Source organism: Narcine bancroftii, chromosome 2 (genome assembly GCF_036971445.1).
Source record: "Narcine bancroftii isolate sNarBan1 chromosome 2, sNarBan1.hap1, whole genome shotgun sequence".
Taxonomy (NCBI): Eukaryota; Metazoa; Chordata; class Chondrichthyes; order Torpediniformes; family Narcinidae; genus Narcine; species Narcine bancroftii.
In genome coordinates, this window is record NC_091470.1 from 143996443 (window position 1) to 144015056 (window position 18614).

The 18614-nt window shown below is 41.9% G+C and overlaps 1 protein-coding gene across 3 annotated transcripts in view; it reads right to left on the reverse strand.

Annotated features, from left to right (window-relative positions):
- Positions 1–15431, reverse strand: part of plekhn1 (pleckstrin homology domain containing, family N member 1) — a 53861-nt gene extending 38430 nt beyond the window's left edge. For 2 of the 3 annotated variants that reach the window (XM_069918361.1, XM_069918360.1), the window contains exons 1-3: positions 15284–15431; positions 6313–6567; positions 468–570 (exon numbers count right to left, since the gene is read on the reverse strand). In XM_069918361.1, the coding sequence (XP_069774462.1) occupies positions 468–570; positions 6313–6389 (180 nt within the window). In that variant the 5' untranslated portion in view covers positions 6390–6567; positions 15284–15431. Of the gene's footprint in view, positions 1–467; positions 571–4448; positions 4550–6312; positions 6568–15283 lie in introns of those variants that run through there. The other variant, XM_069918362.1, reaches the window with a different exon arrangement.
- Positions 15432–18614: the final 3183 nt, after the last annotated feature.

An 18614-nucleotide genomic window follows, 5' to 3' on the forward strand; every position in this document is an offset into this window, starting at 1 on the left:
TTTTCAATAGAGTAGGTTAGGTGATTTTTAAAAATATATATAATAGTTTTGATGTCTTCTGTGTCTTCACCTAGTGCAGAGAAGAGGGGACTGAGTTTATACTGCTTGAAGTTTTATCTTGATTTATATACATATGTGATATTGTATTTTCAGTTTTGTTCCATTTTCTTCATTGTACTGTATTTATTATAAAACCAATAAAAAAGATTGAAAAAGGACTGAGAAGAAAGAGGGTGGACACCAGAATGAAAGGGTGGGGGAGGGTAGGAGCAGGACTTGGCAGCTGATTGCATAGGCCATAAATTATTTCAGCATGGACATATTTGGTGAAAAAGATGTGGGGGCTTCCTTCTTACTGGAAGTACAGATAAAGATATATTGATAACACTACAAGTGATTCAACATTGATATACTGTACATCAGTGCATGTATTAAAGTCATAAACATTACAAATTATGATATCTTACCTTTGCCAAACATGTTTCTGCCTGCAAGCTGTAGTAATCTTGATGCTGGTTGCTCTCTAACCCGTTCTGCAACTTGCCATAAATCTGCTCCTGTATTTTGTCACTGAGGGAAATAGATAGAGAGAGAAAGAAACTGTAAACAAAGTCCATTTATTTTCGAGGGATTACTCTAGCTATCTTTCAGCTGCAAGTGAATCCAGCGATTAGGTTAGAGAGGGTTTCTCCTTGGAATAGAGGTTGTGGGGAGAATTGATTGAGGACAAGGCAGGTTTAGATGAGTATAAGAGTTTATTGTCATTTACACAAGTACAATGTACCGACATTCCAAAATTCTTACTGCTGCAGCCACACAAGTATATGAGATACACCAACTACATTCATATAAATTGTTATCACAAGATGCCATGAGAGAGTAAAAGACCTAATAAATATAAAATACAGTGAAACCTCTGGCATCCGGCACCTATGGGAATTTGTCGATGCCAGAGAAATGAATTTTCCGGTTGCTTGAGATTGCATGTTGAGATTGGCAAACTATTTTAAACTTATGTATTTTTAATCTATTTATTTTACACAATTTTTTTGCCATTTGCTTGAATTCCAGATAACAGGATTTCACATTTGCAGTTCATGAAAAATATCCTGATGTTTCTATCATTTTGGAAGTCCCTGAGTAGTTAATGGTTAGGGTTAGGGTTGCACGGAGAGGTTCAAGAGCAGTTGGAACAAAACTGTTCTTGAACCGAGAGGTGTGCTATTGAGGTTTCTGTACCTCGCCATGCAGCAGCGAGAGGAGGCTGTGACCAAGATGGTGATCTCTTTCCAATTCTTCAATTCCTCAAGATTTGGAACAGACATCTAAAATGATAGGCAAAATGTACAGGAGGGGATGTGAAGAGTGAAATTCATGCCCTGTAGGGGTGGCCTAAACAAAATCAATGAGATCTAAATGGAAAATAAAAATCTAACAATTGCTGATGTGGAAATCTTGTGATAGTACAGATTCTATCACCAATGTGTATATGTACAGATGGTCGTGTAGGATGACTGTGATTGGCTGAGAGTGTAGCCACACCTATTGGCAGGTCTTAAAGGATTGCTCCTAGCCAGACCATTCTGGACTGGTCGACCTACTTGTGATATGCTCCAATCTTTTAGTTAATAAAACCCTTGGTTTGGATCAACAAGTCTTTGGTTCTTTCAATGCACACTACAAATGTGAAATAAAAACAACAATACTAGAACAGCTCAGCAGGTCAGGCAGCATCTGTGGAGAGAGAAACAGTTCCTGTCCAAGACCCTTCATCAAAACTACCCTTCAAAAAAAGGGGTTGGAAAGGAACATGATGGAAATTAGTTCATAGGCCCATAGAATAAAATGTGGGGGAGATAGATGATGTGATGGATTGACGGGAAGTCAGCACAGACCTGATGGGCTGAATGGTTTCCTTCAGTGCTCGGAGTTCTGTGATTTTAAGCAATGGGAAGCTGCTGATAATGTTAATGGTTGACTGACAATTGTTGGTCCTCTTCTCATTGCGCCCATTTAACACAGTTCTTAAGCAGGGAGCCCTGTGAATGAGTTTCTCTCTCTCTCCTTTGGAGGCCATTTTGGACGGTAGCTGTAAACCATTGGATCGGAAGTCAAGGCAAAGGGTCAACAAAATGGCTGAGAAGATCACTGGGGTTACCCTTTCCTCTATTGACAACATTCACTGAGATCTTGCTTAAATAGAGCTTAAGGAATTAATTGAGGTCCATTTCCATCCACACACAGAGAATCTTTGACCCACTACCATCAAAAAGGAAATACAGGGGAATATCAGGCTGGGAAATAGTTTCTTCCTGCAGGCTGTGAAATTGATGAACAGTATCCAGTCTGAGTAAATCAACCCCAAATATTTAGATATTTATTTTGAATAAATTTAAATAGGGCAGCACGGTTAACCTAGTGGTTAGCATAACATGATCCGTCACCGCCTATAAGGAGTTTGTACTTTCTCCACATGTCTGTGTGGGTTTCCTCTGGATGCTCCGGTTTCTTCCCACCATTCAAACCATACAGGGGTTGTCGGTCATTTGGGGTATTTGGGTGGCATGGGCTCATAGGCCTGAAGGGCCTGCCTATTAGTGTGCTGGATACCTAATTTAAAAAAAAATTCTATATGTGCACAGAGAATACAATTATTATGTACTGGGTATTCTGCTTATATGTGTGCTTCGTGGACTGGAGAAACATTGTTGCGTCGGGATGTCATCAAGTTTATTGTCATCTGATCTCACAAGTACAACCTGATGAAACAGCCTTCTCTGGTCCTCGGTGCAAAACACGCAGACACACAACCAGACATGAATCACGTACAGACAAACAGTACACATGCAGGGCAAGTATTATAATTGTTTTGTACAAATGAGAGTCTCAGATGTTTACTGTGATGTTTAGTTTAGTCAGATGATAATAAACTCGATTTGATATTTGGTGACACTTTTAGACGTAAACATAAAGTTTGGAAAAATCAGCCTGATGTGAGGGGGCCCTCAGCAGTGCCAGTGTGGAATCTCTTGCCTGGCCACAGTTCCCCTCTCACTAATGGCACAGAGCAGCCACACTAGTGACATGAGGCAGCTACACCAAGGGTCTGTCCGACCAACAGGTGGCATTTTACTATGATGGCCTTTTCCGCAGATTCAAAGAGCATGACCCAGTGAGGCCTCAGCAACATCAACCACACGATTACCAATCCCATTTTATTCTCCAGTACATCGTGTTGGAGAAACTCAGCAGACTGGGAGATCTCTTTGTTGAGCACCTTTGCTCTGTCCACTGCAACAGCAAGGACCTCCCAGTGGCCAACCACATCAATTCCACATCAACATACCTGCCCATGGCCTCGTGCCAAGTTGAGGTCACCTTCAAATAGGAGGAACACCTTAACTATGTCTTGGCTGCCTCCAGCCGGACGGCATCAATATTAACTTCCTATATCTATTAATCTTCTCCCCTGCCTCTCTCTTTCCTTCATCCCTTCCTCCTACTCCCCACCCTCTTCCCTTCACTCTCCTGTCAGAGAGATATCTCTACCCTCTCCCCCATTACTTCACTTCCATTCTCCTGCCAGTATCCACCTAATAATGTTCCTCACTCTTCCATCGTTCCCCCTCTCCCCCCACCTTTTTATTCAGGTGTCTTTGTGATTTTTGGAGGAAGGACACGTGGTCCAAAACGTTGACTGCCTTTTACTTCCCATGGATGCTGCATGACCTGCTGAGTTTCTCCAGCACTGGACTCCAGCACCTGCTGATTTCCTTGTTTATTCTCATTATATTTTCCCCTTTTCCCCATCTTTTAAACTGAATTTCCTTCCTTTCATCCTGCCTCCTCCTCTTTCTCTCATCTGCTTTGTGGAGCAATTTCAACAAGGAAGGAGACCCACTGGAACAGGCTGCTATGATCACCTAAAGACGAGGTATGATCTGCAAGGAGATCTCAAGACACTTTCTCGGGAGCGTCAGAGAAAGAGGAGACCCAAAAGAGGTTTACAAAATGATGAGAGGCGTAGATAGGGCTGGCGATTGGAATCCTTGTGCAAGGGTAAAATTGTTCAATTCCAAGAGGATGTGCGTTTCAAGTGAGAGGGGGAGAGTTTAAAGGAGAAGTTCAGGGTAATTTTACACTGAGAGTGGTAGACTCCTGGAACAGACTGCCAGGGATAGTGGTGGAAGTATTTAAAAGGCCTTGAAATAGACACATTAAAATGGCAGGAATGGAGGGATATGGATCATGTCTAGTAGAGGAGATTTAGTTTGATTTGGATATGATGTTTGGATCCTTTTCTGTGCCGTGATGTTCCATGGTCTATGCTGCATGTCATCAGATAAGGTTAAATTGTGAACACAGGTTTACCCAGCAATATCAGACCTGTACACGATTGTTCCGACAAAGAGCAGTCGCATTTCGAGTTTTGTCAAGGGATGACCCACCTCGGGCACTTTCTGTGTGGAGTTTGCACGTTCTCACTAAGCTTCCTCTAGGTACTATGGTTTTCTCCCAAAAACCAAAGACGTGTGGGTAGTAGGTTAGTTGGCTGCTGTAAATTACCACTAATGTAGATGAGTGGTGGAATCTGGGGGAGTTGAAGAGAACACAAGGAGAATAAAAGATGAGTTTAATGTAGAGTTCATCTGAATGTGCAGAAAATGGTTAATGCAGTCACATTGGGCCGAAGGGTCTGTTTCCATGTTGTCTCCCTTGATGACTCTTCAATGATTGCGACAGTAATGAGCTCCTCCCCCCTTTTCCACTAATCATTCCTCAGTCATCTAAAGATGACACACAGTTTAAACTCAACATTTGAAAGGTGGATGAATGTCAAAACAGCAAGCTATTTTTATGGGCGCACGGTTAATGTAATGGATAGAGCAATGCTATTACAGGCCAGCGAGCTAGGATCGAATCTGGTGCTGCCACGTCTGTGTGGGTTTCCTCCGGGTGCTCCAGTTTCCACCCACCCTTCAAAACTTATGGGGGTTACAGTTAATTGAGGTATTTGGGAGGCACGGGTTCACAGACCAGAAGGGCTTGTTACCTGGCCGTGTATCTAAATTTAAACTAAAAAGGTCTCAGTTGCTCAGTCGGAGAAAGCGCCCGTTCTTTGGAGAGTGTCCCTTTGAACAACAAGCCAGGCAGGATCACCAGCAGGATAAACTTCCAGGGTTGTTGGGAGATTCGGGAAAGTGAGACAGCCAGAAGACAAAATTGCTCTTCAAAGTGACATTAGTAAAATGAAAAGATCAATTGGAGGAAGTCAGTGAAAAGGCCCAAAAAGAACCAAAAGGCAAAATGAAACACTTTATGAATTGAAGCGCGTCCTGTGGCTCAATATTAATGCAGAACAAAAGATAAAAATCAGGAATGGGATTGTATGTTATTGTAAGACATGGATATATTCAAAGTTCATTACAATTGAGTAACTATACAGCAGACTATTTCCTCTATCGTAGCCCAGACACTCCCAAAACTTCAGCAAAACATTGATCCTACTGCCATTGCAAAGAGTGCGGATCAGAGCACACTGATTAATTTGCTCTGTGGACATTACATTTGGGTGTTATCTGAAGGTCAAAGCCAAGTCTCTGCAAAGAAAATCTGACTGAAGGAAAAATAATGTAAATCCAGGAGATGCCATATCACGATTTTGTGTATTGTTAAATCTTCCCATTAAACACTTGAAAACAAATGTCTACACAACAAATTAATCAGAGAGCTGTTACCCTCATACTGAAGTTCAGTCAATGAGAATTAGTCTAATCTATGAAGTGAAACTCTGCAGGCGCTGTGATTGTAGTGAAAACGTAGAAATGCTGGAGGACGCTGCGAGGCCTGATAAATTCCCCAGTATTACTGTGTTTTCACTAGTCTAATCCACGAGTTCGTATATCAGTCACTCATGTCGTGCAGTTAAGAGTTCATCCGGATGGGTGATTAGGTTTCAGTTTTGTCAGTCACTTCCATTCGGCTGTAATCCTACACATTCCGTGCTTATCTCACTTTATTTTTGTCCTGTTCTAACTTTCAAAATGAATTTCGTTCTTAAGGTTTTATTCTGAAGATTAGAAATAGAATGCTAGCTTCTTAACTTTCATTATTCAAATAAAATCATGAAATCAGTGCATTACAATATTTAGAACATTCACAAGATCAAGCTAAAATTCGGTGGGTAATTTACCATGTTTATTGTATGTATGTATGACTCCCTTTGACAGCAATAGGCTCAGTGCTGTGCTGGTTAAAGTATAGCTGAGTTTTGTTGATGTTAACATTTTGGCACATTATATGTCTACATACCGATTTTCTCTCAATCTTTTTCTCCTCTTCTTCGACTGTTTCCACCTCTTGGGGATGCAGGAATGTTTGTTGCCCATTCTAATTGAGAGCTTTGACTCTGTCACCCAGGGAGTAACTCTCGATCCCAGGGAGACTCACAGACTGACAGCAGAGCTCACGCACGTCTGCTGGCACTGGGTTTTTAACCACAGTCAGTTTCCGCTTATAAGGTAATGATTGTAGTAGGTGGGGCCTGCGAGTCAACCTGACTCAAACCTGTTGGAAGAAGAGGGAGAGAGAGAGGGGTCAAAGGACACTCGTTCAACACATCAGGAAGCCTCAAAGGCAGACAAATGTGGTTCATTGTGTTAGTGGAAAAAACATATTTGCCACTTTGTTTTTGTTCAGCCTCTACCCAGCAGAACTGACGCTAAGATGGTATTTACCATTTAATTGTACTGCTTGTTTTAGGATGCTAAGGACATATCCCCTGCCAGTTACTAATTTTACTAAGTATCAAATTGCACTCAGTTGATTTCTACACCCAAAAATCTCATTGGATGTAACAAATGGAAGGGAACTCACTTTCGAGAGTGTCATTTCTTTCATGAGCAGGCTGATTAGTGTACAGCATGAAGGCAAGAAACCCTGCCATACCATTCAAAACCCACCAGGCAGTTAGAACCCAGAACAGTTCAGCATAGGGACAGGCCCTTCAGCCTACATGTCTGTGCTAAACATGATGTCCAAATCAAACTATAACTCTCCTGTTTATACCCGATATATATCCACCCCATCCCCCAATTCTCTGTATATCTATCTAGAAGCCTCTTAAATGCTACACGTGGTATAAAAGTAAAGGAGAAAACTGAAGCCTTATAGGCATAGATGATACTATAGAGGGGGCATAAAATCAACCTCACACACAGCATCTTTCAGCTGCTCCCATCGGGGAAGAGATACAGGAGGATCAGAGCCAGAACCACCAGGCTGAGGAGCAGCTTCTTCCACGGGCAGTAAGAATGGTGAACAATCAAAGGAACCGCTCACACTAACCCATTCGAGACTCTCATATTCATGAAACGACATGAGTAGTTTGTCTGGTTGTGTGTCATGTCTGGTTGTGAGTCTGCGTGTTTTGCACCGAGGACCGGAGAACACTGTTTTGTCAGGTTGTACTCGTACAATCGGATGACAATAAATTGGATTTGACATTTGGAACGGTTTTTGACCCCAGATGTAAGGAAAGACGTGCTGGTGTTTACCAACCTAAAAACAATCCTTTTAACTATTACTGAAGGGACTGTTTTGCTACTTTTTCTTGTATCGTTGGGGATGCTGGGCAATGCTTGGTGGTCTTCTTGCCAGGCAAGCGTTGAGAAATTCTGTGTTTTATTGGATTATGCGCATTAGGACATGGCAATAAAGGTACCCTGATCTACTCTTCCACCTGTGCTCTGACATATCGCCCTGAGCGTCTTGTTCCCTCGATGTGTCACCCTATCAAATGCCAGCAGAGTTTCTTCCAGCAACTCGTTTTTTAGTCCAGGAGAAAACGTTCCATGACTAATGGTCCCTTTATTTAAAAAAAATTAGACATACAGCACGGTAACCAGGTCATTTCAGCCCACAACCCGTGCTGCCCAATTATACCCAATTAATTTAAACCCCCTGGTACGTTTAGAGTGGTAGAAAGAAACTGGAGCCCCCAGAGGAAACCCACACAGATACGAGGAGAATGTGCATACTCCTTACAGACAGCACAGGATTTGAACCCTGCTGGTCCTGATCGCTGATGATGTGGACAGCATTGCACTAACTTCTACGCTAATCATCTCACCCTAACTTCTGTAGTCAGTGGTATGAAGTGCAGTTGAGGAGGGAGCTCCAGGATTTACTCCCAGTGACAATGAAAGAACAGCAATATCCAAAATATTCTGCAGGCATACGGTGGAGAGTATACTGCCTGGTATAGAGGAGCCAACTCTCAGGACAAGAATAGACAGAGGATTGTTAATTCGGCCTGCAACATCACAGGCACCAGACTTAACTCCTTCAAGGACGTCTACATGAGGTGATGTCTTAAGAAAGTAGCCTCTATCCTCATGGATCCTCACCACCCAGGCCATGCCCTCTTCACTCTGCTACCGTCGGGGGAAAAGGTATGGGAGCCTGAAGAGGAGCACTCAGTGACACAAGGACATCTTCTTCCCCTCCGCCATCAGAGTCCTGAATAATCAGTGAACCAGACGGCCTCAGTTTTCGTGTACTATTATTATTTTTGTTTTCTATATTATTGCTGTAAGATGGTGATAATATGAATGTTTAGATTATGATGCTGCCACAACACAGTGTTTCATAACAACAGGTCCTGGTTCTGATTTGATTATAAACATATACATAAAGATGGAATTTATAGTGAATATGTGATTACTACGTGTGTGTAATGTGTGTGCACTATGGCCTGGACAATTCATCTGATTGCATCCTGCAATCAGAGGATCATTCAAGATACAAGATTCCTTTGTCAAGTAATGCACGTGAAATTGCCTTCTAAGACAGGCTGGAGTTTGAATTGGAGGGGCACCTCTCGGTGGTAGTGGTTCTTGTGCCTACGGAGAGTTCCTTGCTATGGAAGGTGGTGTCATTATGCCCTAGGTGAGAAATTGCAGATGCCACACCAGAGGGGATGGGACGTTGCTCTGCGGACGATAGAACTCCCATTATCTTGGCTGCTTTGCCTGGGATGGGGCAGAATTCCTCGACAATCATCCAAGCAATCAGAGCACATTCCACCGCACTCCTGAGTGAGCCTCAACAAATAAATCAAATGAGTCACTCACAGAAAAACACTCAGACCTCCTCAACATTTTCCCACAACATTTCACGCACTTGCCTGCTATTCCAATAAACTCGAGCTGTTGGAAGTAAAACCCAAAAGTCTGCAGACACTGAGGTTGAAGTGAAAACACTATGCTGGAGAAACTCAGCAGGTCAAACAGTGCCCTTTATATGGCAGAGATAAAGATACATAACCAATGTTTCGGGCTTGAGCCCATCATCAAGATTTTGGAAAATGTCGGCAGGCGTCTGAACAAAAGAGTGGGGGGGGGGGAGGTGTGGAAGCAAAGTCAGGAGGTGATAGATGGAGAAGGGAGAGAGGGGACAGCAGCGATCAAGAGGAGGGGAGATGGCTCAGAGAAGGGGGGAATGGAGAACTGGACAGGGGAATGGAAGGGGGAGGGGAAGAGGAGAGCAAGTTAGCAGAAAACAGAAAAGTCGATGTGCTAATACCACCTGGCTGGAGAGTACCCTGACGGAAAATCAGGTGTTGTTCCTCCAATTTACAGGTGGTCTTGGTGGGATAGTGCATAAGGCCATGGACAGATATGAGAGTGTGGGAGTGTGACACAGAATTGAAATGCTTGGCCACTGGGAGGTCTCTGTCACTGGTGTGGGCGGAGCGAAGGGGGTCAGAAAGCAATTTCCCAGTCTGTGCCCAGTCTCTCCAATGCACCTCCTGCAGCCACAGGGAAAGGTGCCGGGGGTGATTGATGGGGAGGGATGAGTGCATGAGGGAGTCACGGAGGGAGCAGTCCCTACGGAAGGCAGAGGGGGAAGATGCATCTGGTGGTGGGGGGATCCTGTTGTAAATTCTGGAAAATAATGTGTTGGATGTGGAGGCTGGTGGGGTGGTGGGTGAGAATCAGGGGTATTCTATGTTATTTGCATCTGGAGGCAGAGGGGACCAGGGCAGATGAAGAGGAAATGGAGGAGATGCAGGTGAGGGCTGAGTTGATGGTGGTGGAGGGGAAGCCACGCTGTTGTATCTTTGCAAGAGAAAAATGTTTCATGACTTTTCAATACTACATTAAACTCTCAGTTGTGGGAATGCACATTAAAAAAAAAAAGCAATAACTCTAGCAAAGTGCCAAACACCACAGAAATTGGAGTCTGAGGGTGTAAGGCATCGGCACAGGCCTGGCCTATTTTGTCATTCAAACTCGTTTTGTTATTCACGGCTGGAGATCAGTTCCAATACCCATTTCCTTCACTATTCCCAGACCTCTTGATCTGTTGATAATCTGAAATCAGTTATTTTCTGTTTTGAATGAACAATTACATTTTTTCATAGTGTTACAACATAGACCAGCAGCAATAGAAATTCACCAAGACAATGGTATCTTGAGAACAATAATTTTTATTAATAACAACGTTTCAAATCATTAAAGTTCAGGCAAATTCTTAACGGATAATTTTAGAAATCTTTTGTGTTGAAATTCAGAGTCTTTAAAGTATTATTCAAAAGTAATTATATAGTTGAGACACCAAGACCTCAGACTCCTCAAAACTCATGAATTCTTGAAGAGTTGCTTTCAGAGAAATATTTCTTCATACGAATGACTTTTTTCACAATCCCCTCTCTTGCATAGAAGTTACAGAACTTTTGGTTTCCACGATGATTTCACAAATCCAGGCAGGGATTTAGATGAAATGACCATTACAAACGGCCCCAGTAGCACTGCTCTCTATTAACAAAGAAAGACAACAAAGTGGCCATTTTTTCCAAAGTCACTTTGATCATGTATTCCTCTCTTGACAAGGAGAGCACAATAGCAGTTCTTTTTCTCACAGTTGACCTTGTTTGATCATCACCAGCTTTTTTCTAAAAACACAACTCATGGCAGTGGTCTCTGACGTCTCCACAGGCTTTTTGTCTGAACAGGTGCCTCTCTCAGCAAACAATCCATTGTCTCTAAATTTATTGGAATCATCATAAGGCTTTTCATGGCTTCTACTCAACTTTGAATAAGCAGACACTTTCTTTCTGCTGACATAAATGTGTGAGGTGTAAGTGTCTTTCCCTTGTTCATCCCACAAAGTAATTTTACTAAGAAATATATATATATATATATATATAAAACCTAAAGATTAATGTTTATATCTACCTATACTATATTACCTAGTCTGTCTAATAGCACAAGTCTGTCTTAATAGAAATACAGACCCTTCTGGTCTGTATTGGTCACCCATGTGACCAATTGACCCACTAACTCCAAACATGTTGAAGGCAGGGGGGGAAAACTGGAGCACCCAGAGGAAACCCATGCAGGTCATGGGGAGAATATAAAAACTCTGCAGAAAGTGGCGGATTGTTGCTGCTATAGACTGATCTTCCATAATCCCGTGGGATAGAGAATTCTGAACATTCATGAACCATTGAATGAAGAAATTTCTCCAGTCCACCTATCAGCAGCCCATTCTGGTTGTCTACTCTTCAACCTCCAACCTGCTGCAAGAATGTTGTTAGTTTCAATGATGTTACCTCACATTCTTCTGAACGCTACTCAATTTCACTCATATTGCCAGCCAATCAACCCCACAACCAGGCCAATAAATCTACACTCTTTGGAGAGCGAAATGGCACATAATGAAAAGGTCCCGTCTCTTCAAGACCTGACATACTTATAGTAAGGCTTTTTTAATCCTGTACTCAAATCTTCTTTTAATTAAGACTAACATACTAGTTTCTTCCCTAATTGCATGTGATACCTGCACCAGTGACATGTACAAACAAACTCTGGATCTTTCAAACATCAACTCTTGCCAATCTCAAACAAATACCCTGATATTCCGTCGTGCACGCCCAGACAAATAGTTCATATTTTTCCACTTTATGTTTCAGTTGCCATGTTCTCACAGGATTGTCCATGTCCCTCAAAGCCTCTTTAATCCCTTATCCCTCCTCACAACCCCACCTAATCATCAATATAGGCCATAGGCAGCTAAACTCTCTAGCCACAGCCTGTCAAGGTAGGAACAAGCCTCCTTACTGGAGAAGGAGCATCCTGGCTCTGGAGGTGGTGCAGGGGAGCTTCATCAGGTTGATTCCAGAAATGAGGGAATTACCTTAGGAAGAGAGATTGAGTAACCTGTGACTATACTCATTGGAGATTAGAAGGAAGAGGGGGCAAACTGATGGAGACTACAAAATTAGGAAAGGAATAGATAAAATAAAACACAGAAATGCTGGAGGAACTCAGCAGGGCTTGTAGTGTCCATAGGAGATAAAGATATGTTTCCACCTTTCAGGCCTGAGTCTTTCATACTAGTAATATCTCTTCACCTCCCATGGACAATGCAAGGATCCTGCATTGATCCTGAGATCCTCCAGCATTTCTGTGTTTTGACTACAATCACAGTGTCTGCAGACTTTTGTGTTTCACGAGATAAGATAGAATCAGGGAGGTTGTTTCCACTGGCAAGTGAGACTAGAACTATGGACACAGCCTCAAGATTCAGGGAAGTAGATTTAAGACGGAGATGAGGAAGGACTGCTTTTCCCAGAGAACAGCGAGTCTGTGGTATTCTCTGCCCAAGGAAGAGTTCTCTATAGAAGCTCAGTCTACAGCGCCAACAACTCAGGTTCAAGTCTGCTGCTGTCTGTGAGGAGTTTGTACATTCATTAAATGTTTAACACACAGTTAGATATATAGATTTTTGAATAATTGGAGAATTAAAGGTTGTAGGGAACAGGCGGGTAGGCAGACCTGAGTGTACGGTTTCATAACTTCAAAGGAAACTCCAAAGTCTGACTGTAAAAGGCACTTAGGCAATTCCTGCCGTGGCGAATCTGTCTGCCTTGCAGCAGGCAAAAAAAAATTCATAGTAATAAAACAGTGTCTTATTACATGATAATAAATTGTATCTTGAAATGGACCAATGACAATTTTTCTCAAGCAAAATATTTCAGTAACAATTGGGTCTAGAGCAGTGATTCTCAACCTTTTTTCCCCCACTCACATACCACCTGAAGCAATCCCTTACTAATCTCAGAGCACCTATGGCATAGGGATTACTTCGGGTGGAATGTGAGTGGAAAGAAAAAGTTTGAAAACCACTGCTCTAACATATCACATATGCGTGCCCACATTGAAAGCCATTCAGAAATCAAAGCATCTATCCTACAAGTCACATCCTCGAGGAATTTCAATAGAAATGATTTTCCTGTCATCAATCCATGGGTACTGCACTCAGTCCTGTTACTCTTTTCAAGGTGTAATTCCAACTATCATTACATTTATCTCTGGAGGGTGAGTGGCGGAGTGGAGCCATGATAGAGGTTTATTATAGGCACAGACAGGAGGAGAATCTTTATCCCAGTGTAAAACTGTCAGTCACTAGAGGACATGGGTTTAAAGTGGGGGTGAAAGATGTGTGGGGCAGGATCCTTACACAATGAATTGTAGGTGCATAGAACGAGCTGCCAGGAGTAGCATTTATGAGGTCTCTCGATCAACACATGACTATGCAGGGAATGGAAGGATATGGATCATGTGCAGACAGAAGAAATTGAGTTTACTTTAGGCATCATGTTCAGCACAGATGAGGGGCCTGTTGATGTGCTGGACTGTTCAATATTCTATGTAGTAAAACTCAAAAGTCTGCAGACCCTGTGGCTGAAGTAAAAACAATGGTGGAAAAATTTAGCAGGTCAAACAGTGTACTTTATGTAGCAAAGATAAAGAAACATCACCAACGTTTCGGGCTTGAGCCCTTCATCAGGTGTGAGCAAAATGTAGGCAGAAGCCCGATAAAATGGTTGGGGGGGGAGAGCATAGATCCACTGGCAGGAGGTCATAGGTGGATAAGGGAGGGAAGCCGTAAGAGAAAATAGGTGGAGAGGAAGGATGGCTTTGTGAATGGAGTGGGAAGGGGGTGGAGAACTGGAAGAAAGGAGACAGGGGGAATAGGGTAGAGTGGGAAAATGCAGAGTTGGAGAGGGCCCAGACGGAATATTAGATGTTGCTTCTTCAATTTACGGATGGTCTTGGTTTTGGTAGGGCACGAGGCCATGGACAACACGTCAGCACGGTGTTCTCTGTTTGAGGATTCAGCATTTTCCCTGCAATTACCTCCAGATGGAATCCAGCAGTTCTTCACCATTATTTACTTCCTAATTCTCGCAGGATCTTGATTCTCTAATAATTTCTGGCACATTTGTTCTGCCATCTCCTCATCCCCCATTATAAAGTTCTCCCCATCGCTGTTATTAGAAACAAGAGCAGGAGAATCATTCATTCATTAAAGTCAGGGCTGAATGTCTGCCTCAACAGTGTTTTCCTACCTGAGCAGAGAGATACTGGAGGGACTCAACTAATCAGGCAGTGTCCGTGGAGAGAAATGGTCAGTCAACGTTTCAGGTCAAGAATTTATCAAACATTAGTCCCAATAAAGGCCTCCAACCCAAAGAATTGACAGCCCATTTTCTCTCCACAGATGATACCTGACCCACTGAATGTCCCAATCATTCCCTGTTCACTCAGTATCTGAATACGTGCTGGTTTTGCACTTCACAATCTTCCCACCCTTGTTCCATTTCCTTTGATTCTAACATCCGAACAAGAATGAACATACTTAGAACATTACAACCCAGTACAGGCCCTTTGGCCCATGATGTTATGCTGACCCATATATACCTACCAAAAGAAACAAAACCCTCCCTACCTCGTAACCCTCTATTTTTCCTTTATCCATGTGCCTAAGAGTTTCTTAAATGCCCATTTGCTTCAGCCTCCACCACCAATGCATTCCAGGTACCCACTACTTTCTGTGTAAAAAAAATCTCTGATGTCTTCCCTAAACTTCCCTCCCTTCACTTTTGTACAGTTCTCATCTAGTGTGCTGGCTTTAATCCACCTTAATCTTGTAGACCTCTATTAAGTCACTTCTCATCCTTCTTCATTCCAAAGAGAAAAGTTAACCTTGCCTCATAAGACAAGTTCTCCAATCCAGGAAACATCCTGGTAAATCTCCTCTGCACCCTCTCCACAGCTCTTACATCCTTCCTATCATGAAGGTTTTAAATCCCAGATGTTGTTCAACCAGCAGGTTAACATGAAGAACCTAGCTCTTGATCTCAAAGAGACATGCAGAGATTGTAGATGCTAGAATCTAAAACCAAAAGAAGAACATGGGAGAGTTACCGTACACCAAACATTTTCCCAGGCTCGGCTTCAGATGATCCAAGACTCATACTGATGAGTGTTACAACACTGGAATATTGCAGTTTGACGCACTTTATCCAGTCTTCCTGGTACTTGTGCAACTCTGAACAAGTGCAAGCAGTTTCCAGATCATTCCTTAGTCCTGGCTTCAGAATGGACTGCAGCAAACCTGACCACTGAACCAATCAGAATTTGCCGAATTGTAGTAATCTAATCTCAATGTAACGAGTTTTAACATGTTACTCTGTGACCTAACTGTGAACTGTTTGAGTTTAGTGTGGATAAAATTTTTATTTCTGAAAACAGAAAGAAAAAGTGAGACATGTGTTAATGCAATACCTTTGGCAACTTCAGAAGCCGTTGAGACAATTTTCTGAGGATCTCATGCTTTGGATGAGAAGTCACTTGTGTAAGGAGCATTGTGGAAGATGGGGCTCACATACTGTAGCTTTTAGACTCAGAGCATTCAAAGGGTTCTGGGACCAAGGCAGGAAGTTGTACAGGCTCACAGGCTCAGTGTGCTGATTAGAGCACAAGGACAGCTTCTTCCCCTCTGCCATCAGATTCCTGAATAATCAATGAACCAAAGACACTGCCTTACTTTTCGTCCACTGTTATTGTTAATGTTATTTTATTTTTATAGTAATATTATAAGATGGTTAAAATATGAATGTTCACACTATAACCCTAACTCAAAACAACAAATTTCATGACTTGTTCCTGACAATAAATCCTGATTCTGATTTGGACTTTTCTTCTTTCTTATGGTCTTGCATCTGTGACTTTGTTGCAATTTTCTTGGAAGAATAAATATTTTCCAATTTCCCTTAATCATCTTTGAAAATATACCTGTCAACATCCACCCAAAGGAGGAAATGGGAGCCAACATTTAATGCCGGATCTGAAACACAGGACTTCTGAGAGTGTGGCATTCCCTCAGTACTGCTCTGGTCCTTGATGCAAAACATGCAGACACACAACCAGACATAACACACATATGGACAAACAATTCATACGCAGAACAAGTATCCATCTATCAAAATAAATATAGTTTCATAAATATGAGAGTCTCAGATGGTTAGTGTGAGCAGTTCCTTTGGTCATTCACCATTCTCACTGCCTGTGGGAAGAAGCTGTTCCCCAGCCCGGTGGTGCTGGCTCTGATCCTCCTGTATCTCTCCCCCAATGGGAACAGCTGGAAAATGCTGTGTGCATGATGGAAGGGGTCTGCAATGATTTTGCATGCCCTCTTCAGACAACGATCCCAGTCAATCATGTCAATGATGGGGAGGGAGATGCCAGTGATCCTCTCTTATGGTCCTGCGGATTGACCTCCGATCCATTTCTCTGCAGCAACTGTGAAGCAGCCGGCCAGGATGCTCTCGATAGAACTCCTGTAGAATGACGATGGTCAGAAGCCTTTCCCGCTTCAGTCTTCTCAGGAAATGCAATCACTGTTGTGCCTTCCTGACAAGTGAGGAGATGGTGTATTCACAATAGGTTACTGTTAAATAGACTTCAAGGAACTTGGTGCTCTTTGCTCTCTCCACTACCAGCTTATTGATTTATAGTGGAATGCGGTCATTCTTGGTCATCCTAAAGTCCATGATCATCTCCTTCATCTTGTCTATGTTGAGACTCAGGTTGTTACTCTTGCACCATTTCACGAGATTTTCCACCTCTTCTCTGTAGTGCGACTCATCGTTGCTGTTAACGTAACCAATCATTGTTGTGTCATCTGCAAATGACGTCTCCGTCGGGGTTGGACCTGGCGGCCAAACGACTGCCGGTCCGACGACTCTGTTGGAGCTGGACCTGGTGGTCCAATGACTGGCGGTTCGACGACTCTGTCGGAGCTGGACCTGGCAATGTAGCCGTGAGTCAGTAATGTGAACAGGAGTGGGCAAAGCACACAGCCCACTGGGGCATCAGAACAGAATTCCATGTTTTTTTTTTGTTTTTTTTTTAAATTTTTTATTTTTCACACCATAAATCACAATAGCCATGATATACACTTTTTCTTTTTCACACATTTACAGTGACTTTTTCTCCCCCCCCCCTCCCTCCTCCCAAGCCACCCCCCACCCCACCCTCTCATCCATTTTAGGTATACAATCTAGGTTGCATTAATTCAGTCAGACAATGTTGTCATTCAACAAAAATACACCAGAAATTCTACAGAGTCCATTCTTTTCTTTCCTTCTCCTTCCATCAACTTAGGTAATGTTTGTCCCCGGTAGGTTTTCGCTATTGTATTTAATGTAAGGCTCCCATACTTGTTCGAATATTTCAATATTATTTCTTAAACTATATGTTATTTTTTCTAATGGAATACATTTATTCATTTCTATATACCATTGTTGTATTTTCAAATTATCTTCCAATTTCCAGGTTGACATAATACATGTTTTTGCTACAGCTAGGGCTATCTTAACAAATCTTTTTTGTGCATCTTCCAAGTCAATTCCAAATTCTTTATTTTTTATGTTACTTAGGAGAAAGATCTCTGGATTCTTTGGTATATTGTTTTCTGTTATTTTATTTAATATCTGATTGAGATCATCCCAAAATTTTTCTACTCTCTCACATGTCCAGATTGCATGAATTGTTGTTCCCCTTTCTTTTTTACATCGAAAACATCTATCAGATACTGTTGGGTCCCATTTATTTAACTTTTGCGGTGTAATGTATAGTCTGTGTAACCAATTATATTGTATCATACGCAGCCTCGTATTTATTGTATTTCTCATCGTTCCAGAACATAATTTCTCCCATGTTTCCTTTTTTATCTTTATATTTAAATCTTGTTCCCATTTTTGTTTAGTTTTACCATTTGTTTCCTCATTCTCCTTTTCTTGCAGTTTAATATACATATTTGTTATAAATCTTTTGATTAACATTGTATCTGTAATCACATATTCAAGGTTACTTCCCTCTGGTAAACTCAAATTGCTTCCTAATTTATCTTTCAAGTAGGATCTCAGTTGGTAATATGCCAGCGCTGTATCTCCAGTTATATTGTACTTATCTCTCATTTGTTCAAAGGATAAGAATCTACTTCCTGAAAAACAATTTTCTATTCTTTTAATCCCTTTTTTTTCCCATTTTCTAAAGGAAAGGTTGTCTATTGTAAAAGGGAGTAGCTTATTTTGCGTCAATATTAGTTTTGGTAATTGATAATTTGTTTTATTTCTTTCTACATGAATCTTCTTCCATATATTGAGGAGATGGTGTAATACTGGAGAAGTTCTGTTGTACCAATTTTTCGTCCCATTTATATAATATGTGTTCAGGTATCTTTTCCCCTATTTTATC